At 45.1% G+C, this 22,157-nt stretch overlaps 1 protein-coding gene and 1 long non-coding RNA gene across 4 annotated transcripts in view; one reads left to right on the plus strand and one right to left on the minus strand.

Annotated features, from left to right (window-relative positions):
• Positions 1-21,741, plus strand: LOC124061157 (desmoplakin-like). 2 transcript variants are annotated; one of them, XM_046392742.1, is made up of 24 exons: positions 1-383; positions 2,329-2,422; positions 3,365-3,486; positions 3,568-3,718; positions 4,470-4,595; positions 4,784-4,843; positions 4,930-5,097; positions 5,421-5,525; positions 5,633-5,728; positions 6,282-6,407; positions 6,614-6,766; positions 6,931-7,085; positions 7,190-7,316; positions 7,572-7,758; positions 8,028-8,350; positions 8,458-8,636; positions 9,088-9,226; positions 9,521-9,714; positions 10,196-10,358; positions 10,470-10,553; positions 10,633-10,740; positions 10,922-11,020; positions 11,716-13,542; positions 14,904-21,741. In XM_046392742.1, the coding sequence occupies exons 1-24, from the start codon at positions 145-147 to the stop codon at positions 21,153-21,155; spliced, it is 11,277 nt and encodes a 3,758-aa protein (XP_046248698.1). In that variant the 5' UTR covers positions 1-144; the 3' UTR covers positions 21,156-21,741. The 2 variants fall into 2 exon arrangements, with proteins under 2 accessions (XP_046248698.1, XP_046248699.1); XM_046392743.1 differs by having other exon boundaries at positions 3-383; positions 11,716-12,213.
• The window catches only part of LOC124061162, an 11,725-nt gene continuing 1,286 nt past the window's right edge, over positions 11,719-22,157 (minus strand). For both annotated transcript variants that reach the window (XR_006843690.1, XR_006843691.1), the window contains exons 2-3: positions 11,984-12,192; positions 11,719-11,859 (exon numbers count right to left, since the gene is read on the minus strand). This is a non-coding gene — a long non-coding RNA (uncharacterized LOC124061162). The remainder of the gene's footprint in view (positions 11,860-11,983; positions 12,193-22,157) is intronic.

The following is a 22,157-nucleotide window of genomic DNA, read 5'->3' on the forward strand; positions in this document are numbered from 1 at the left end:
AACGATCCTCCCCAAGCCGCCCCCTGCAGTCTGCACCGGAGGGACGGGGACAGGCGGACAGGTGGAGACCGACACCAGCTTCCTGCTGCGCTTCTCCTCCGTCCGGTGGCTCGCACAGAGTTTGGCTGCCGTTTGCCAGTCAGCATGAGCATGTACGGGTCTCAGAAGGCCCTGAACATGGGCCGCAGGGTCGGGTCCAAAGGCGACTTGACTGGCGCGGGCAGCTACCATTACGCACGGAGCGAAGTCCTGCACGGAGACGGTAATGGATTCGACCCCTACATGGAAGGATACAACACGTACACCTTTTCACGGTCCTCTTTAGGCGGAATGGCTGGCGGCATGTCGGGTGGGATGATGAGCACTATGGGAGGCGGAATGAGGTAGGAATTCATCCAGTGCCGACTGTGTAATGTGCGCTCTGCTCGCTGCCACCTGTTGCCTGTCTCTGGAGGACATGTTAGCTGCCGTCCCTGCACGGAGGATGCATGTCGGTCTGAAAAAGCTGCCTGCTATTAAATATTAATCCTAACAGCCTGTTTTGTCCCAGCATTCAGTGCACCCCTGCACACTCTGAGCAGACCTAAACAGCCACTGAGGCGGCAAGCTTCGACTTTACTCATCAAATGCGGGGTAAAATCTGCAGGGATCAAGAGAAAATACTTTTCTACAAACTCCACAGCTCTGATCTCACAGATAAACACTCATTTATGTCCGTATTCGGTGTGGGATCAGTCAGCAGTGAACGTGAAGTGAGGCTGCCTGCACTTTGTGACAAAACTTACAAAGACTGTTTGTTGAAGGAGTTGTCACGCTGCCTGACTCTTAATGGCACAGTGAGAATAAAACAGTGCTGCACCTTAATCAGAGTCTTAACTGTGGCTTTAAGCTTGGTGGGTTCTTGCAGAAATTCTTCCCGGCACAGCAGCGTCTCTCCCTGGAGCGAAAAGCTCAGTTAGATTTATTGCTCTTACAGTGAAGTGAAGTTTCCAGGGCTGCAGCAGCTTAACGCTCACCAACTCCAGAAACACGAGGCCGTTTCAGACCCTCCATGGTGTCACAGACATAATCAAGGACTGTGTTGTTCCTCCAAGTCGAAACATGTCGTGCCTTCATTGTTTGGTGCCATGGAGCTTGTGATATTTATTAGCAGCTTTTTGTGTAGGACTTTGGAGTTCTGGAGAGGAAGGCTCAGGCTGGCTGATACTTTGTTGTCCTCAGGCTCTGATGAGGGACAACAACTTTGATGATAAATTTGGTGCCAAGAGGAGAAGTGTGCAGATGTTTTGACCTGCATGTTGTTGTGATGTGTGTTCATTTTGGCAGACATGTCGCTGACGTCTTCTGTCCTCCATGACTTGACAGAACTGTCTCATGAAGCTTAAACAGAGTTCAGCTCACACACGGCATCTCGCTGTAGCCGACCTGGTGTCACATTCTGCTCCCTGATGCCAGACAGCACGAATCAATGACCTCATTGATGGAGTTCACGAGAAACTTGCTGATTTTAAACAGAACTGAGAAAAAACTCATAGTTTATAATTATGAAATGTAGATATTAGGCAGCTTTCAGGTGGCATATGATGTTGATAATGAAGGTGTCACGATTGAATCATGAATTAATTGTGAACATCCAGTCTGCGCTGGTTTCAAGACACGCAGAAAATCATTTTAACCTTTAAACTTTGCTGTCAGAAACTGAAAAATCACAGTTAACATGGCTGACATTCATGGCTGGCAGGCTGTCATTCACAGTTCTTGTGAAACTTTGGTTGTGGAGGCAGAAAAGAGCCGCTTTTAAAAGTTAGCATTGTTATAGTAAAAACAAATTTAATTGATAACTAAGAACATGTAGTCATCACCTTCAGCGGCCATGATGGACGGGTCAAACAGTCCATTCAGTCCAGTCGCATTGCTTCGTGCTTGTGAGACAAAACCAGCAAACTTTATAAACTTAAATGACATCAAAGTCTGTGGTGCAGAACCAGAGGTGTCTTCTGTAATTCTGTCCCACTGTCACTATTCATGTTGCCTAAGTAAAGGAAAATTCCAAGACATTTCCAGACAAGTTCTTTCTAGGAAATTAGTGTGGCAGTCAGTGGTTACTGCAAGATAAATTGTGGGCATTACAAAATGATAAACAGAATCATGAAGAGGAAAAACCAAAGGAATTTTACTGCGCAATTTTATATGATCATTTTCTGACTAGATTTAGATTTTAGTGGCCCTAAAGAAAATGCGATAATGTGGTGGTTTCATCGAAATAATGCGGCTGAAGGTTGTGTACTTAAGCTGATGATGATGAGTTTATTCTGCTGTCCCCTGCAGTGGCTCCAGCCTCAGTGCCGTCCACCAGCGGGCCATGATCCTGCAGGACCAGTGCCAGGAGTACCTGAAGAAAGCCGAATACGCCCTTCAGTCTGTGAGTCATCGTTTCTCCTCCACGGCCCAGAGCTCATTCTGCACGTTTTTAGTTAAAAAGATGACAGAAATGCCGCCTGTGTGAACCGAGTGACTCGACGAGTATGTCTTTAATTAGTGTGTCAGTACGTGAAAGGGGAAGCAGGCTGATAATGAAGCTCCTCGGAGTAACATTTCAGCTGTCACTCAGAAGTGTTAGATGAGCGCACGCACACGCACACACACACACACGCACACACACACACACGCACACACACACACACGCACACACACACACACCTCCTCGGCTTCATGTTGAGCAACTTCTTCAAGAAGTTTTTCTTTTTCTGCCAAGTTCATCAGAAGTGCAAACCCCATCACTGTGTGATTTATGTTCACTGGTGTCGCCTCTTTGCGTGCGTGTCTGAGTGATGTGATGTCACTCAGCTCACGCGGCGTCGATGTGGTTTTTCCTCATTGGCTGAGTGGGACAGAAGTCTGCTTGCCCAGAGTCAATTTTTACTTGCCCCACGTGGTGTTTGACCTGCCCTCAGCTGTCCTTATTGTTGAGTCCCGTCGCTTCCTTTCAGAAGTTGTGATATCATCATGTCTTTTTCAGTTTTTCTCTGAGATTTGGACATTTTTTGACGTATGCAACAAACACAACAGTTTGGTTCAGTGTCACAACCGAAAAACACAACAGATAAAGACATCAGCAAAGCTTTTGCACAACATTGAGTTGCACCGACATGCACATAGGAAACAAACACAAAAGCTAAGAACGAGCTTACGCTTTGTGTGAACTCAGTGTCTTACACAAAGACTTAAAGCTTTGTGCAAGATTTTTGTGTTATTTTCTTAATTCATTTTTTTTCCTCAGGAAAACCAGAGGTTTATTTTTGCATTTTTCTCTCTGCACAGCAGCTTTGTTCACCTGTCTGAATGTTGTGTCCGTGCCTTGCAGGGCGGTGCCCCCGGAGACGCCGAGCGCTACATGGCGATGTCTAAAGACACCATCGAGCAGCTGAAGAGCTGCGCGATGGACCTGAGGCAGATGGGACAGCCCAATGACAACGTAGTCAGGACGTGAGGAAGACATCTCTCTTTCGCTCTTCCTGCTCTGCTTTCCCTTGTTTTATTTTTAAATCCTAACCTTTCTGTGTGCAGTTTGGAGATCTGTAAAGACCAGCTGAAGGGGGTCCACAAGGCCATCACAGGCACCATGCACAGGAGGAGGAGCACCAGAGGGAGCTCCGGGGGCTGGGAGGAGGCTGGAAGGAGCTTCCAAGACGCTATGGCGTGGATTACACAGCACAAGGTGCACACACACACACACACACAAAACTACACTCCTTCAACATGTTCTAATATATTCATTCCTTATGTTGTAAGTTCAAGTCTTTGAAAAAAAAAATCTTTGTGGTGTCTTTTATATTTTCTGGATATTTAAATAGCGCATAGCTCATTGGTGTTAATTTTTTTAATGTACATTAATGAAAACTTAAAAACCAGATATAAAACCAGATGCAATAAGGAGCACGTTGTTTCATTTTTGTAGGCTAAAAGAGGGAAGATTGTGTGTTACTTTAAGAGTAAACGGTGCCAGCGAACTGACTGACAGATCTCATTATACCTGAGCGCTGTGCACAAAACCTTCACACAGCTGAGGCATGCAAGCCTTCCTCTGCTGTGTGTGGTCAAGCACAGCGGCCTGAAGTGGCGATGCTCGCAGCAGCAGCTTTGTCTGATCTGCAGAACTGCTGACTTTGTGAACACTGACTAGGACACACAAGAAGAAACGGACTGCAGGGACGTGGAAGTGAAAGGACGGTTTTGTTTCGACTTTGATTCTCCGGCCAGTTTTCCTCTGTTACATTCCTGAGATGTTCGCAGGCAAAGAAGTCCTGATCCAACTTGTTTCTCTGCCACCACCTGCTGGTGACGTTAAGTGCAAATCTGAGCTGGAAATGTGTGTTTCTGAGAGCGCATGAGTGCGTCTAAAAGTTCAGCGTGTCTTTCAGCTGTGCGGTTGCTGCAGTAAAACACCCCCTTCATGTTTGCTGTTTCAGCGGCTCATTGAAACAGCTCAGTGGGGAGACGATCCTGCAGCCATCGAGCAGCAGCTCATCAGCCACCAGAAGTTTCACAGCTCCATCCAGAGGAGCCTCGAGGTGGACCGAGCCAGAGACGAGCTGGTGGGTTCACGCTAATGAACGCTGGGAAGAAAAAAAATCTGAACCAATAATCTGTAAACAACAGGGAGTGCACAGTATCTCCTCCCTACAATACGCTGGTTTAAGGGTGTTTGTTATGTGTTTAGGGATAAAATGAAGATGTCTTTCTGTATTTTTATGATCTTGAGAGCCACATTCTCTTTTTGCAGATTAAGAAAGGAGACAAAGGAGCTCTTCACGCTCTGGACCGAGAATGGGACAGTTTGCAGGTAAAAAACCCTGTCAGTTCATCATTGCTTGAGTTGAATTGTTGGTCATGTACTTAAACTCGCTTCTTCTTCTCCTCCCGTGCCAGAAAATGTCGTTTGGTCGGATCCAGCAGCTGCAAGAGCTCCAGCAGATCATCCAGGAAATGTCCAAAGAGATCATGTGGGTGAACGACAGGGAGGAGGAGGAGCTCATGTTTGACTGGGGAGACAAGAACATCGACCAGTACATCCCACGGAAGCAGGAGAGCTACTCAGTGAGTCCAACATACATGACTCAAAGGTTCAGTGAGAATCTGGGCAGAACTGGGTTCATCTTGACACCTGGAGGACACAAAAATCCATTTTTAATATCAGTTTCTCTGAGCTTCTTTCTAGTCGATTAGCATTGTTGGCTATCCTGTGAGTCTTTTTATGAAGTTAATTTGCATCTCATAAGGGAGCAATCATCTGTGGTAGATTGGATTTTGGCAGCTGCAGTCAGTCACCCACTTAGAGCGAAGCCACAGAGCGTTTCTCCAGCTGCATCCTGAGGTTTTTGTGTCCCCTGCGATTACTAAACCCTCTTTTTACGTAACAGAAACTGATGAGTGCCTTGGAGGTCAAAGAGAAGGACCTGAATAAACTCAAAGCCAAAGTGGATACCCTCCTGAAGAGCGACCATCCGGCTTCAGACAAGATTGAGGTGTGGGCCGATGCATTCATCACAGTACTTACATGTATGTGTGGGAAGTGTGGGAGTCTTATATTTTATCTTTCTCTTTTGTTTTCTGTATTTGTGCGTCCTTTCAGGCCTACAGGGACACTCTGCAGACTCAGTGGAGTTGGCTGCTTCAGATCACCAAGTGCATTGATGTTCATCTGAAGGAGAATGCAGCTTACAACCAGGTAAACATGACAAAACATACTGGCTGTCGACAGCCGCTGTGCTTTAGCACATCATTGTGAGGTAAATATTGATTACACAATATAATCCCTATGGAACAATGACACCTCCAGAGTTCTGTTCAGTTCTGTTTAAGCCTCGCTATGCAGTCAGGAAATCTCACAGAATATCAAGGCTCGATTTACAGTACAACCATATCTGCTTTCATGTCTGCAGTATAAACTAGATGGATGTTCAAACTCTGGCCTTTTCTGCTAATATTTTCATCCACTCCGCCCTTCACCCTGACACCCCAACTTGATTGCTCAAAGCAGTATTCAAAGTCTGTTCCTACTCCGTAAAAAGTTGTGACAAGTTTACTTAACCTCTTCAGCGAACGCAATCTGATTATCTTTATGACACAATAAAACCACTTGGAAACACCTGGTGAGGAGCGGACTGATAAGTTATCTGCGCTTCCGTGTGTAATTAAAGGGATGTTACATGTAATGGCAAACTCCTTCAGAATTACCATCAGCAATTAATCAGGTTTGTCAATTATGTATTTCTCAACAGTTCTTCAAGGAGGCCAATGAGACCTACAGCACCCTGCAGAGGGAACATGAAACGGTCCGAAAGAAGTTCACCTGTGATAAGAACAGCTCGCTGGACAACCTGCTGGAGCTCCTCAAGGGACTGGAGGTACAACAGCTGTAACAGATCAGCTGGGCTTTACCAAAGGGTGTGAAAGTACTGAAACTAAGCTTAGGTTCCTCGATCGTCTGACTCTGAGTAGAGCAAACACTTCTTTTGTTGTGTGTCTAATTGGATTTTTCCTTGTTTCTGTTTTATAAGCAAAAGACCTGCTACAGTTTGTAATTGTTATCATTAATCTTGTTTGCCTCCAGTGGGAGAAGGAGAAGATTATGGAGAACAAGAGGCAGGTTCAGCACCTGGTCAACAGCTCCAAGAACATCGTGAGACTGAAACCCAGAAACCCCGAAGAGAAGAGCGGCAGCCCCATCGTCGTCAAAGCCCTGTGTGACTTCAAACAAGACCAGGTCAGTTTTCTGATCTGAACCACAGGCTAAGATACACACTGTTAAACCTTTGGGAGCAAGAGCTTCCCTTTGTGTTTGAAATGTCCACATTAACTATTTTTTAAAAAATTTGATTCTGTTTCCTTGACATGTTTACTGATGAAAATTATCTCTGGGCTCCACAGAAGGTGATCTGTAAGGGTAACGAGGCCATCCTGAAGAACAACAGTCAGCGCAGTAAGTGGGACATCACCGGCCCAGGAGGACTCGATATGTCGGTGCCCTCAGTGTGCCTGATCGTACCTCCTCCCAACCCCCTCAGCGTCAGTCTGGCCAGCAAGTAAGACCTGATGATGATTTTCGAACACATGGAATCGATCTGCAGTTCCTGGCTGAGACACGAGAGGCCTTGAGTTTAAATTCTTTCTCTGCATTACCCCAAAGGAACGAGCAGTACTATGAGGCCATCCTGTCCATCTGGAATCAGCTGTACATCAACGTCAAGAGTCTCATCGCCTGGCAGTACTGTCTCGTGGACATCAAACGCATCAACTCCCTCACCATCTCCATGGTACGTGATGAATAAACTCAAACTGTTTAAACATAGGTGAAGTTGGCAACATCTTCTGAACTCTCCTTTCAGTCATTTTCAGTAATTATTTTGTTGTTTACTTAAAAGCATCCAAGCAGCACTGTGAACCTCTGCGAATCTCCAGCTCTAAATTGTTATTATTTTGAATGGAGTGCAGTCACGTACCTCCCACTTTTAGTAAAGGTGTCTGATTTAGACTGAAGTCAAACATTTTGTCTGTGTGTTTGTCTTCAGCTGGCCCAGATGCGTCCTGAGGAATACCGACAAATTATCAAGAGCCTGGAGACTCACTTCCAGGACTTCAAAGTGAGCAGCCAAGGCTCCCAGATGTTTGGTGACGAGGACAAGAGGTCCATTGAGAACCAGTTCAATGGAGCCCAGACCCACTATGACCAGCTGGTGGTGCAGCTGCCAACTTACAGTCAGTATTACACAAGATCTACAGTACTGCTCAGGATTCAGATTAAACTCCTCCTAACCTCAGTAATCAGCAGAAATGCTGGAGAAATTTGTAGTTTTCCATGTTTTTGTAGTTTTTTCACTTGTGCTCTGGTCTATTTTAAAAATAAAGTCCTTAAAATAGACTAAATACAGCAAATCGTGTCTCAGTCCATCTATGCGACCAGTGAATTTGAAATTTTTCCTTCACCAATTCTAAAAAAAAAAACCAAATCTTGTGTCTACTCACAGTTGCACAACAGGAACAGATAGAAGTACAGCAAGCAGCTGAGCAACGCCACCAGCTGATTATAATACAGCAGCAACAGCAACAAGCTGCCGTCGAAGAGGAGGCCAGGAGGATCGAAGAGGAAAGACGGAAAGTGGTGAAAACTAAGAAGGAGCCGGTGAAGAAGAAGGTGGTGGTGTACTCGTCATCCTCCCGCAGCTTGTCTGAGCTGCATGCGCTCAGACTGAGGCTGGAGGGCATTGAGGACACTCTGAGTCAGCACGTTCACATCTGCCTCGGAGACGATGGCGTGCACGACTGTCGCTTCAAGATCACTCAGCTGGAGGTAGATAGAAGGAAAACAGACCGCCAGAGTGTAGAAAACTAATCTAAATACTCCATCATTGCAGTAACTTTATTCACCTGTTTATTTTCCTGCACGTTTCCCTGCAGACCGTGCAGCATGACGTCGACTCATTGCGTGAGGAGTACTTACGCTTGAGGGAGCGTATTTTGAAGGAGCTGGAGGAAATGAACGATTCAGATAAAGCCCAGTTCCTCCGCAGTGAGGTTGGAATCATCAACCAAAGGCTGGGAAGTCTGGAGAGCAGCTCATCAGCTTACCTGCAGCGGTAAACCTTCGCAAACAAGCCGTTGTCTTTAAACTTTGGTTATTAGTATGAAAGACCTGACACTATGATGATGATGATGATGATGATGATGATGATGATGCACTGTGACTAATAAACTTGTGAAGATTGTCACTACTATTAAAATCCTTCAGAGGAATAAGTGCCTTCGACTTCCAGTAGCAAGTACACAAAACTCATGTCTCTCATTTTCAAGTTTAAAACGATGCTTGTTCAAGTTAAAATCCAATCTTCCTCACTGTCTTGTCTCACCTGGAGTTTGTGTTATCTGGTGATCAACATGCACTAAACATGCACGTGCAAGATTCGATACAAAGTCAGTGCAAAACATACTTGTGCACGTAGAAAATATGGTGCAACATAAATCTGTTCTATCACATGTTTCTGAGCTGTCTCCTCCACCTCTTCCTCATCATTCGTTCCTTCCCATCAGACTGCGGGCTCTAAGGGACATGCTGGAGAGTGTGGCGCGAGCTGAAGACCTTGTGAAAGTTCACGAGGCGAGACTGACGGAGAAAGAGACCACCTCTCTGTCGCCCAGTGAAGTGGAGGAGTACATGTTGACCCTGAAGGTATTTTATACAACAGACTCCAGTGTTTTTTCATACATTTCTTGCAACAGTCACTGCAGTTCTTTTGGTAAGACACTGAAGTTGTTGTCAACTGGTTTGAAGATTCGCTTGTGAGTTTTTGCAGCCTTTTCTTCTGCACCACTGAGTCTCATGGCAGGCTGCAGCTGGACAGAATACCAGTGCTTATTAGTACATAGCTCGGTGCTCACCCATCGGCTTGAATTAGAAAACTGGTGTGAGAAAGCTTTTCCCTGATCCTTTGACTGCTTTCTCCTGTGTGATGTTGGTGTGTAGAACGTTAAAGCAGAGCTGGATCAGAAGAAGGACGTTCTGGCCTCCATGGAGGCCGAGTTGGCCAAGGCGAGCCACTGGAACGGCCAGGTGGGCGGAGCCTTCCACAGGTGTGACATGATGCTGTCCAAATACACTGAGCAGGTGGGGCTGCTGTCAGACCGCTGGAGACGAATCCATGGACAGATTGACACCAGGTGTGTGTGTCTCTCTCTCTGTTTTTGAACAACTGACTTACTCCAGAGCAACTGACTTACTCCAAAACCAAGGACCCGAAGCTGTTCACAGACAGAAGACAGGGCTCAAGCTTGCCCGGAGCAAACTGCTCAACTAGACACGGCCATTGCTTACTCTGTTAGTGGATTAACTGATTAAACGATTGGCTGGACAAGAGTTTATCAAACAAAGATGCAAAACATTCACTGGCACCAGGCTGCTCTTTGTTGCTGTTGTTCTATGAATTATGAGTACGTTTGGATTTTGGACTGCTGACTCTGTGAGTGAATCTCTGAGGACCATTTTTCATTGTTTCTTGACATTTTAGAGATTCAACAATTAAAACGGGACATGCAGGACAGCTCTTTTACACCAGCCATCACCAGATTAGAGCTTTGTGTGAAAGGGAAGATGGATGAAGATGCTGCTTTATTTTGAATTCTTTCTCGTTTTCTCGCTCAGACTCCAGGATTTGCAGGTCTATCAGCCTCAGCTGCAGCGCTACAAGCACACCAGCACCTCCCTCATTGACTGGATCGATGCCACGCGGAAGAAACAAGACGTCCTGCAGGCCACCAAGATAGACTCCATCGAAGCACTGAAAGACCATATTAGCAACCAGAAGGTCTCCTGTTAAGCCCTTTATTGTTATCCGTTAACTCACATACAGTGTTGAGGGTCGATGCCCATGTGTGTCGTCAGACATCTGATATCTTCATATTATTGTGTTCTCAAGGCCCTGAATTCAGAAATCAAATTGAAGAGGGAGACAGTAGAAAGTGTGCTGAAGGACAGTGAGGCCTGTGTGAATTCTATTAAGGTAAGGAAGCCTACATGGGGCAGATGCACAGACTTTAAACTCACCTAAAGAATTCACTTCATGACTGTTTGTTTTACAGGACTATGAGACAGACCTTGCTGCTTACACCTCTGGTTTAGAGACTTTACTCAACATCCCCATCAAGAGGACAATGCTGAGGTCACCATCAATGGATCTTAACGAGGAGGTAAGGAAACCAAACTGAAAATGTTGTCCTTTGTGAAAGCACTGAAGGGCCTTGAGGCTGTATCCGAGAACATTTTCTGTGCTTTTATTTTTGGATGTTAGAGGGGATTTTATGGTGAAATTTCTGTGAATCAGTGAAGTTAAGAGAGTTAACCCTTGAGTTTGCTGTGTGTTTGTCTCAGGCTGTACAACTGCAAACCCGTTACATGGAGTTGCTTACCCAGTCCAATGACTACTACAGATTCCTGGGAGACCTGCTCAAAAACATGGAGGAGCTCAAGGTGCTGACGCTGTACTTTTGTAGCTCTTTGAATATTTGTGCTTGCTTGTTTGTTCTTGCCCAGGGACTATGGAAAAAAACAACAGTTTGGCAAAAATTACATTTACATTGTCTCTCATGTATAAATTATTAGACTAAGTTAGTTTTAAATTGAATTGAAGGGGCAAATTTGTGTTAAGGAAACACCTTCTAGTGTTGAAATTTCCATTGTCTGTTTTGTCTACTTCACTGTCACCACTCACATCATCCCGATCTCCAGCTGCAGCAGGCGGCTCTTCAGCTAAAAAGCTATGGCAACCCACTGCACACTTCATGCCCAGCACCAAATGGCAGACAGACAAAGTTAGGAACTAGTTGCTGAAGACAGTGAAACATTTAGAAGCTGAAGACCCAAATATGTTTCCCAGAAGTTGATGGAGGCCAGTTAACATCTTATCAGCCTGGTGCTGATAAGATCATAATATCATAATATGGCCCCATTGTGTTGCACAGTTTGTTGTTGTCCCAGTTGCCCCCCACCCCCCCCACCCCCCCAAAAAACAATAATGTAGGTTTAAAGAAACAAAGAATATTCTTTAGACGTTGTGTGATTCCATGAATCAGTTTAACTCATTCAAACCAATAACTGAAGTACACTGTGGTTAAGTGCTGTGTTTTTATTAAACAAATACATCGAATGTTCATCTTTGTTTTCAGATTCGTAACACCAGGATCGACCTGTTAGAGGAAGAACTTCGGGCACTGAGGGAGGACGTCCAAGACTGCAACACCAAGAACAAATCTCTGGAAGAGACTGTTGCCCGCTACCAGCTGCAGCTTTCCCTGTCGCAGGACCAGCTGCTGTCGATGGAGGAGGTTAAACAAAATACAGTGATTCAGTGCAATGCCACCAAGGAGAGCCTAGACAGCACTCAGAGCCAGCTGGCAGACCTCAGCGATCAGGTGACACGTCTCAACTACTTACTTGAGGAAGAAAAAAGGAAGAGGAGGCTGGCAGAGGAGCGCTATACTCAGCAGCAGGAGGAGTATGAGTCGGTGGTGAGGAAGAGGCAGAAGGAGCTGGAGACAGTCAGCTGGTCCAAGGTGGAGTTGGAGAAGAGTGTGGCAAATAAGGACCATGAGATAGAACAGCTGCGGCGGCAGCTGGCTGAGGAAGCGGACAGGGTGAAGGAGCTGCAGAGGGAGATGTCAAAGGTAAGAAGTCAATGCAGTATGGAGATTAATAACTTAAAGCTCAGCTACGAATCCCAGATCCAAGTCAGCCGCACAGACATCCAGAGGCTGGCAGCCCAGAGGGAGGAGGACACAGCTGATCTCCAGATGCAGTATGACAGGATAGTGGCAGAGAGGAGGAACCTGGAGGAGGAGCTCAGGAGGCTCAGGATGCATAGCAATGAGGCTGAGGAGCAAAGGAAGAGGGCGGAGGAAGAAGCTGGCAGTCAGCGGGCTGTCATCACAGAGGAAGGGCGCAGGAGGAGGGAACTAGAAAGTCAAGTGGAAGTGCTGATGAGGGAGAGAGATGAAGAAAGCAGACAGTATAGAGAGGAGATTGCTGAAGTCATGAAGAGTCTGCAGGAGAAAAGGGAGGAGCTGGCATATGTCACACACAGTCTAGAAGAGGAGACCCGCAGGAGGAGGACCATAGAAGAGGGTCAGGATGTGATGGAAAAGACTTTGGCCCAACTGCAGGTGAAGCTAACAAGTTCATCAGTGGCTGCAACCCAGCTGGGCGAGTGCAAGGAAGAGCTTCAGAAGCTGCGTTTGGAGCTGGACAGGGAGGGCAGGGAGAGAAGCAGAGTAGAACAGAACATGAGCAGGTTACAGGGACGCATGAAGGACCTTCAGGCTGTGAGAGATGGACTGGAGAGCCAAATGGAACATCTGAGGAAGGCTAACCAAGAGGAAGTGGCCAGAAGACGGCAGGTAGAGACAGAGCTGGAAAAGACCAGATTAGTCATAACAGAGTACACAAGCACCATTACAACACTACGCCAGAACCAAGACCAAGCCAGCACATTGGAAAAGAGAGGTGAAGAAGAACGTCTTAGGTTACAGGAGGAGCTAGAGAGAAGCTTGGGACAAAACAAGACCTCTGCAGAGCAGGTGACGCAACTGAGCTCAGAGCTGAAAGCCATGCAGCAACAAGTCCTTCAGGAGCAGGCCAGAGTGAAAGAGGCAAACCTCAGGAATGAGGGTCTTTACAGAACCGTAGAGGAGAAAAGCAAGGCACTGAATGAGAATGGAGTTGAGCTTCAAAGGCTGAAGGAGATGACAGAAACTCAGACAAAAGAGAGGCTGAGGCTGGAGGAGGAACTAAGGGCAGCACGACACGATAAAGAGGAACTCCTGAGACTGAAACAGGAATGTGACGATGAGCTCTCCTCCCAGATTACTGCCCTGGATCTGGACCTGCAGGCCAGTGAGCGCAACAATGTAGATTACCGCAACCTGGTCTCAGAGCTCTCCATGGAGAGGGAGAGACTAGAGCTGGAGATTGAGAAAATACAAATCCAAGCCTCCGAGGTACATGGAAGTTTGGGTCTTACTCCTGGACTGCTCTCATCTTTCCAAATCAGAGTCCGAATTTGGATCAATCAAGTAGCTATCATTGTCTGTAGATAAGTGTTTGCTTGCATGCCGGAACACCTCTTAAGCCCCTGTAGATGCCTCCAACTTGGTAACTCTGATTTGAACACATACATCTGTATGTGTTTGAATAAACTTGCATGCTGTTTTGTGCTTGTTTGCAAACATAATCTGTACCTCTCTGCCTGCTGACCTCCGCTGTCTCCCTTCCTGCACTGTGCAAAGATGTGCAACCTGCATGTTTTGTTTTTTTGCCTTTACGTATTTTGATTTATTTATTTTGAATCAACATAGTTAACAATGACAGTACCGCTATGTCAGCGGTCTATGTTTGGAATATTGTTTGTTATATTATTGTAGTATCTGCAAACTTGTAAAACAGCAATGATACACATTTAAAATATTCATAGTATACTACAGACTACATACTATTGTCATACTATCTGAGGCACCTCTTCTTGGAATTTTAGACCAGGCAGTCGAGACTGGGACTCATCTGTCTGCAATTGTGCTGTTTTGCAAATTTACAGAATATGGACAGAAACTATTCCAGTCTGAAGAATGTAATAGTTAAAATAGTTGTTCTGATTAGTTGCTGTAAGCCTAGTGTTACAACGTAGTGTTAATATAGTTTGTCTGCAGAATTGTGACGGTTGATTTAACAGTATTCTCTTTTTCTCCTGGATATTTTTTAGAGACTGAGCACTTCACATATTCCACTGCTAACTTTAAACAAATTATATCTTGGAGGAACGCTCAGAGACTTGCTAGTCATGTGACGTAAAAAATAAATAAAGGAATTCTGGTTAATATATATTATAAACAGTAACAATATATTTTTGCTTTATTCACTTCTTACACATTTAGCACTGTGCCATCTTGTGGTTTTGTTGATTTTGTCATATTTAAATTAATGTAGCTGCAGGACAAAAGGACAGGAGCTACAGCAGCAACAGAATCATTTAATAAATTCATAACATAATTTCGGCAGCTCTTACTTAAGCTGCAGCCTAAATGTTTGACCTCTTTTTACTATTCTGCTCCCGGAAAAGATAAACAGAGCAAGTATGTGGGCTGTCCTCCTTGATAGTATTAAAGTTTACCATTAAGCTTTAGCGCCATTACAGATTTACTGGGTTTGCTATTAATTTTGACAGCATTATGTCCCTGTGTCATTAATTGCATACCATGACATGAAATGCAGAAAAGAAGTGTATGATTCTTGATATACAGTAAATTTCTGTATTTTGGTGTTGACTAATATTTTATCTCTCTACCTTTTTTTTCCCTCTCCACAGACAACAGCCATGATGCAATCCATTCAGTCCCAGTACAATGATATTGTGAGGGAGAGAGATGCCCTGTTGCTGAAAGTGCAGTTGTCTGAAAAGGACAAAGATCGCTTTCAGAGGCTAGAGGATGAACTCAGTCACATTAAACAGTCCCTTGAATCTGAGCTTCGAAATAAACAACGTCTGTTGGAAGAGAACGAGAGGGTGAAGAGGGATTTAGACTACTGGAAGGACCAGCATGACAGCAAGCAGGGCTTGATCAGGCAATGTGACACGGACAAGGAACGTCTGGAGAGGGAAAAGAACTCTTTGAAGAGTGAGATAGAGAGGCTGATGAGGGAACTCAGGGAGCTTGAGGATACATATAAAAGTAAGCTGGCAGCCCTTCAGAAAGAATTGCGGGAGCTGACCATTATTAGACAAAATATGGAAATTGAGTTGAGGAGAGCTAGAGAGCCCCCAACCTTGGATCCCTCCACTTTAATTTTTGACGGAGTTCGCAAGCCAGTCACAGCAAAGCAGTTGCTTGACTGTGGTGTTTTGGACAAACCAACCTTTAACCAGCTTGTGAATGGGCATAAGACTGTTCCTCAGGTGTCTGTTGACAAAAAAGACAGTCTAAAAGGGACAGGCCCAATAGCTGGGGTGGTGATTGAAGGTCCGAAAAGTCCAGGATCTATCACTGGACCCCTATGCAAAATGACTTTCACAGAAGCCAAGAAAGATAATCTCCTGCCAGCAGATAGCATCGACCTGCTACTGGATGCTCAGGCTGCCACAGGCCATATAATTGACCCCAGGACTAATCGGAAGTTGACAGTTGTAGAGGCATGTAATCAAGGTGTGATTGATGAAGAGGACAGAGAGCGGTTGCTAGCAGCGGAAGCTGCAGCTGTAGGATATAGTGGTCCTGGCGCAAACAAACCACTTTCAATATTTCAGGCAATGAAAAAAGGCCTGATTGACAAGAACACAACACTGCGTCTGCTGCAAGCCCAGGAGTCTGTGGGGGGCATCCTAGATCCCATTCTCAGTGTGTTCCTTCCCAAAGACACAGCCATTGAGCGTAACCTAATTGATGATGACATATATCATGCTCTGAATCAGAGGCCTGAGCTCTACCTGGACCCAGATAGTGAGGAGGGTGTAACGTATATGTCAATGAAGAGGAAATGCAAGGTAGATCCACACACAGGCCTTATGCTTCTTCCTATCTATGAGAAAGTAGATCCCTCCAAACTTGTCTTTGATGGTGTTCGGAAACCTGTCACAGCCAAGCAGCTGGTTGATTGTGGTGTACTAGATAAGCCAACATTTAAAGATTTAGAAAAAGGGAATAAAACTGTCCCAGAGGTGTCTGTAGACAAAAATGTTAATCTAAAGGGGACTGGGCCTATTGCTGGAGTTATAGCTGGGAGTCAAGGCAAAATGCCTTTGTCAGAAGCTAAGAAACAGATGCTGCTGCCGGAAGATAGTGCAGATTTGCTACTAGAAGCGCAGGCTGCCACAGGTCACATCATTGACCCCAGAACAAATCAGAAGCTGACAGTAGAAGAGGCGTGTGCCAGAGGGGTGGTGGACATTAGGGATCGAGACAGATTATTGGCAGCAGAGGCTGCTGCTATTGGATACAAGAATCCTAGTGCAGCCAAGCCGCTTTCAGTGTTTGAGGCCATGAACAAGGGAGTGATAGACAAGAAGACTGGGGTCCGCCTGCTGCAAGCTCAGGAGTCTGTGGGAGGCATTCTGGATCCCAATCTCAGTGTCTTCCTCCCCAAAGATACAGCCATCAAGCGCAACCTTTTGGATGAAAACCTCCGTCAAGTTCTAAACCAGAGTCCCAAGTGTTACCTTGATCCAGAAACTGAGCATGATACCAGTTACGGGGCATTGAAGAAAAGGTGCAGGACAGAGCCTCACACAGGTCTGCTGCTTTTGCCAGTCACTGAGAAGCTTGACCCTTCCAAACTGATATTTGATGGTGTCCGCAAGCCAGTAACAGCACAGCAGTTGCTTGATTGTGGAGTCTTGGACAAAACAACATTTAACCAGCTAACGAAGGGGGAGAAAACTGTCCCAGAGGTGTCAGTGGATAAAAAGGTTTTTTTAAAGGGGACAGGATCCATTTCTGGTGTAGCAGCAGGACCTTTAGGGAAAATGTCTTTATCAGAGGCCAAGAAACAGATGCTCATGCTCCCAGAGAGTGCAGATTTGCTACTGGATGCCCAGGCTGCCACAGGCTACATTATTGACCCCACAAGCAATCAAAAGCTGACCGTAGAGGAAGCATGTGCCAGAGGAGTAGTGGACAATAGAGACAGAGACAGACTCTTAGCAGCAGAAGCTGCTGCTGTTGGCTACCGGGATCCCAGCACAGCTAAGCCTCTATCAGTGTTTGAGGCAATGAAGAAGGGATTAGTTGATAGGAAAACTGGGCTACGTCTACTACAGGCCCAGGAGTCTGCAGGGGGCATTCTGGATCCCAATCTCAGTGTGTTCCTTCCTAAAGACACAGCTGTAAAGCGCAACCTTTTGGATGAAGATCTCTGCCACACTCTAAACAAGAGGCCTGAGTGTTACTTTGACCCAGACACTGAGCTAGATATCAGCTATGGGGCTTTAAAGAAAAGATGCAAAACGGAGTCTCACACAGGCCTAATACTTCTGCCAATCACTGAGAGGAAAGACCCTTCCAAATTGATGTTTGATGGTGTCCGCAAGCCAGTCTCAGCACAGCAGTTGTTTGAATGTGGGGTCCTTGACAAGCCAACATTTAACCAGCTAGTGAAAGGGGAGAAAACTGTTCCAGTGGTGTCTGTGGAAAAGATGGTTTATCTGAAGGGGACTGGATCCATTGCAGGGGTTATAGCTGGACGCCAAGGCAAAATGTCTTTATCAGAAGCCAAGAAACAGAAGCTCCTGTCTGAAGATAGTGCAGATTTGCTATTAGAAGCCCAGGCTGCTGCAGGCCATATCATTGATCCTAAAACTGATCATAAGCTGACAGTGGAGGAGGCATGTGCCAGAGGGGTGGTGGACATTGGGGATCGAGACAGATTATTGGCAGCAGAGGCTGCTGCTGTGGGATACAAGGATCCTAGTACAACCAAGCCTCTCTCAGTGTTTGAGGCCATGAACAAGGGACTGATAGACAGGAAGACTTGCATCCGGCTGCTGCAAGCTCAGGAGTCTGTGGGAGGCATTCTAGATCCAAACCTCAGTGTCTTCCTCCCGAAGGATACAGCTATCAAGCGCAACATTTTGGATGAAAACCTCAGTCATGCCCTCAAGCAGAGTCCTGCTTCCTATCTGGACCCAGAAACTGAGCATGATGTCAGCTATGGGACTTTGAAGGCGAGATGCAAGACAGAGCCCCACACAGGCCTTCAGCTTCTGCCAGTCTCTGAGAAGGTTGACCCCTCCAAACTGTTCTTTGATGGTGTCCGTAAGACAGTCACAGCACAACAATTGCTTGATTGTGGGGTTCTGGACAAGCTAACATTTGACCAACTAGTGAAGGGGGAGAAAACGGTCTCAAATGTCTCTGTAGATAAGAAAGTCTTTCTAAAGGGAACAGGATCAATTGCTGGTGTTGCAGCTGGACCCTTAAGGAAAATGTCCTTCACAGAGGCAAAGAGACAGAAGATTATGTCTTCTGACAGTGCTGACATGCTGCTGGATGCTCAGGCAGCCACAGGTCACATCATTGACCCCAGAACGAATCAGAAACTGACAGTAAAAGAAGCATGTAATAGAGGAGTAGTGGACAAGGAGGATGAATCAAAGTTGCTTGCAGTTGAGGCTGCTGTTATAGGTTACAGAGACATAAATACTGCCAAGCTCCTGTCAGCTGGCCAGGCCATGAAGAAGGGATTAATCGACAAGGACACTGCTCTACGTATACTTCAGGCTCAACAGTCTGTAGGGGGTATTTTGGACCCTGTCCTGAGTGTCTTCCTTCCTAAAGATATTGCTATGAAGAGGGATCTCATAGATGAGGACCTATACCAGGCTCTGAATCAGCATCCTGAGTGCTATTTGGACCCAGACACCCAACAAGCAACTAACTATGTAAATCTGAAGAAAAAATGCAAATCAGATCCAAGCACAGGTCTTTTACTTCTCCCTGAACCTAAAAAACCAATAACTGTCCAGGGTCTCAGGGGCCAGGTGTCAGTCATAGATTTAGTGGATGCCAACTTGCTGGAGCGTTCTGACATGAACCAACTGAGGGCGGGCAGATTGGCAAGCCAGGAAATCGAAGATCGCCTGCGCCCCTACCTGAGGGGTTCTACCTGCATTGCAGGAGTTTATGATGAGGCCAGTGATAAGATGATGTCCATATACCAGGCCATGAAAAATGGACTGTTGCAAGATGAGACAGCTCTGGAACTGCTTGAGGCCCAGGCTGCCTCAGGCTTCATAGTTGATCCTATCAACAACAATTACCTGACTGTTGGTGATGCCTACAATAAAAGACTATTTGGGCCAGAGTTTAAGGACAAACTGCTATCAGCAGAGAGGGCTGTGACTGGTTACAAAGAACCTGGTACAGACAGGATCATCTCCCTCTTTCAGGCCATAGAGAGAGGTCTGGTGGAGAAAGGTCACGGCATCCGTCTGCTAGAGGCTCAGATTGCAAGCGGTGGTATCATTGATCCTGTACACAGCCATCGTATCGATGTCAGTGTTGCCTACAAGAGAGGTTACTTTGATGAGAAAATGAACAACATCCTGACTGAACAGAGTGTGGACTCAAAGGGCTTCTTTGACCCTAACACAGAAGAAAACCTAACCTACATGGAGCTCAAGAAACGTTGTATCACACATAAAACTGGCCTCATCCTTTTGCCTATCATGGACAAGAAAAAACAAGAGTCAACCCTGAAGAACACTCTGAGAAAGAGGAGAGTGGTAATTGTGGACCCAGAAACTAATAAAGAGATGACAGTTCGTGAAGCATATGACAAAGGGTATATTGACTACGAGACCTTCCTGGAGCTGTCTGAGCAGGAGTGTGAGTGGGAGGAGATCACCATTACTGATCCAGATGGTTCCACACGGCTCGTTATCATTGACAAGAAGACTGGAAGAAAGTTTGATATCACTGAGCTGCTTGAAATGCAAGTAATTACTCAGTTAGATCTAGATCAGTACAGATCACACAAGATCACCCTGACTCAATTTGCAGATATTATCACCAGTAAGACCAAACATGGATCATCACCAACCTCAGGTACATCCTCAGTGTCATCAACTGTCAGAACGTCAGAAGCCTCAGTTCTGTCATCAGTGACATCGTTGTCATCATCATCATCAGTCCTGTCAAGACCCTTATCACCCACTCTAGCCAAAATGACCACAACAAAAACTACCACTGTCACAGGGCGAAGTGCCACAGTTAGCAGTGTATCTCAAGACCCACCTGATGGCCTTAGAAATTTATCCAGTGTATCTATCACTCTGGCCTCCCCTGTTGAAATTGTGGGTGAACAGGAACCTGTGGGTGCCATCTTTGACACAGAAGTTCTTGAAAAGATATCCATTACAGAGGCTCTAAATCGCGGTCTGGTGGATTCCATCACTGCCCAGAGACTGCTGGAGGCCCAGGCCTGCACTGGAGGTATTATCAATCCCACAAATGGCCATAGGTTTGGTATCCAAGAGGCTGCCCGCCAAGGTATAATAACTGACGACATGGCTACCAAGCTCAAACCTGCCCAGAAAGCCTACATTGGCTTTGAGGATGTAAAAACCAAGAAGAAGATGTCAGCTGCTGAGGCCATGAAGGAGATGTGGCTGCCCTATGAGGCAGCACAAAGGTTCATGGAGTTCCAGTTTGTAACAGGGGGGCTTTATGATCCAGAAAAGGGCTGTAGAAGAACCCTAGACGATGCTTTGAAAATGGGCTGGCTGGATGAAAGAGCAGCCCATAAGCTACAAGACATCAGCCATCACACAAAGAACCTCACCTGCCCTAAGAGCAAACTCAAGATCGCTTATAAGGAGGCTCTGGATAATTGCATGGTGGAAGAAAGCACTGGGGTGAAAATGCTCCAGGCATCGTCTGTATCTTCCAGAGGAATCAGCAGTCCTTACAACGTTTCCTCTGCCCCAGGATCCACCACTGGATCCAGGGGTGGCTCACGACGAAGCTCACGCAGGAGCAGTGTAGACTTGGGCTCACCCTCCTCCTCAGCAACTAGCCGCTACACTCAGTCCAGCTTCACCAACTTTTTATCCACATCCACCAAATAAATAAAAGGCCCTGCACATCTATGCTCTTTTCTTACAAACAAATCATCATTTGTTAAAAGCATTTTGATTATTCAGAAAATAACATTGGAAAATGTATGTGTTAAAAAATATTTCTTGCATAGTTTTAGATTTTAGCTTTGGTGTTGCTATACTGTTCGAAAATGATGAAAATTAACACTACCAAGATGTTTGTTGTGGAAATTGACAAAGAAATAAAAATAGCAATGGGAGCCTTCTTAAGGTCTTTGGATTGAAAATAAAGTGTATGTGAATTTAATTACTGGTGCTCATAAAATAGACTTAGAAACAATTGCCATATTCTTGCATATATCAAATAATTTTTTCAAAATGTTCTTGTAATGTCATTTCTTTTTAAACTTTGTATTTGGCGAGATGTTTTCATTTACTTCACATCTAAAATTCTTGTTTTATTAGAGTTGGGATCCACGGTTGGGTTACATTCAGCTTAACTCCATTTTTTTTTTTTTTTTTACTTATTCAGTTATTAACCATTGATTTCTTGCTGTTTAGTGCGTCTGGTTTTGTAACAGTTTCTCAATATCACAAAATAAAAGGTGATCTTTGATTCTTTTGCTCATACTGATTCTTATTTTTGGCCAGTTTCACATAGAACCAGAACACATTTGATAGCTTTATGTAATATATTCTATTATATTATAATCTCTCTCTCTCTCTCTCTCTCTCTCTCTCTCTCTCTCTCTCTCTCTCTCTCTCTATATATATATATATATATATATATATATATATATATAGATCTCACAGTGTACAGTATAAAATTGTACTAATGAGACTTGGCTTTAATCATACAAAATAATACAGTTGGGAAAATATATGGTTAAGTAACAAATAATAAAATTACATTCAAAGCCAAGTTATAATTCAGCTAATAATGCTAAATATGCTTGAATAAAATGTATGTTTGCATCTTGTTTTCTATTGTTAGTACGACTCAAATTCCCAAATGGCTTAATCATTCCCCAT

The sequence above is a fragment of the Scatophagus argus genome, chromosome 6 (genome assembly GCF_020382885.2).
Source record: "Scatophagus argus isolate fScaArg1 chromosome 6, fScaArg1.pri, whole genome shotgun sequence".
NCBI lineage: Eukaryota > Metazoa > Chordata > Actinopteri > Scatophagidae > Scatophagus > Scatophagus argus.

Coding starts and splice junctions, on each gene's coding strand:
- LOC124061157 (XM_046392742.1), top strand. CDS start 145: ATGAGCATGTACGGGTCTCAGAAGGCCCTGAACATGGGCCGCAGGGTC. Junction 5,098..5,420: donor GGAAGCAGGAGAGCTACTCA/GTGAGTCCAACA, acceptor TTTACGTAACAG/AAACTGATGAGTGCCTTGGA. Junction 5,729..6,281: donor AGAATGCAGCTTACAACCAG/GTAAACATGACA, acceptor ATTTCTCAACAG/TTCTTCAAGGAGGCCAATGA.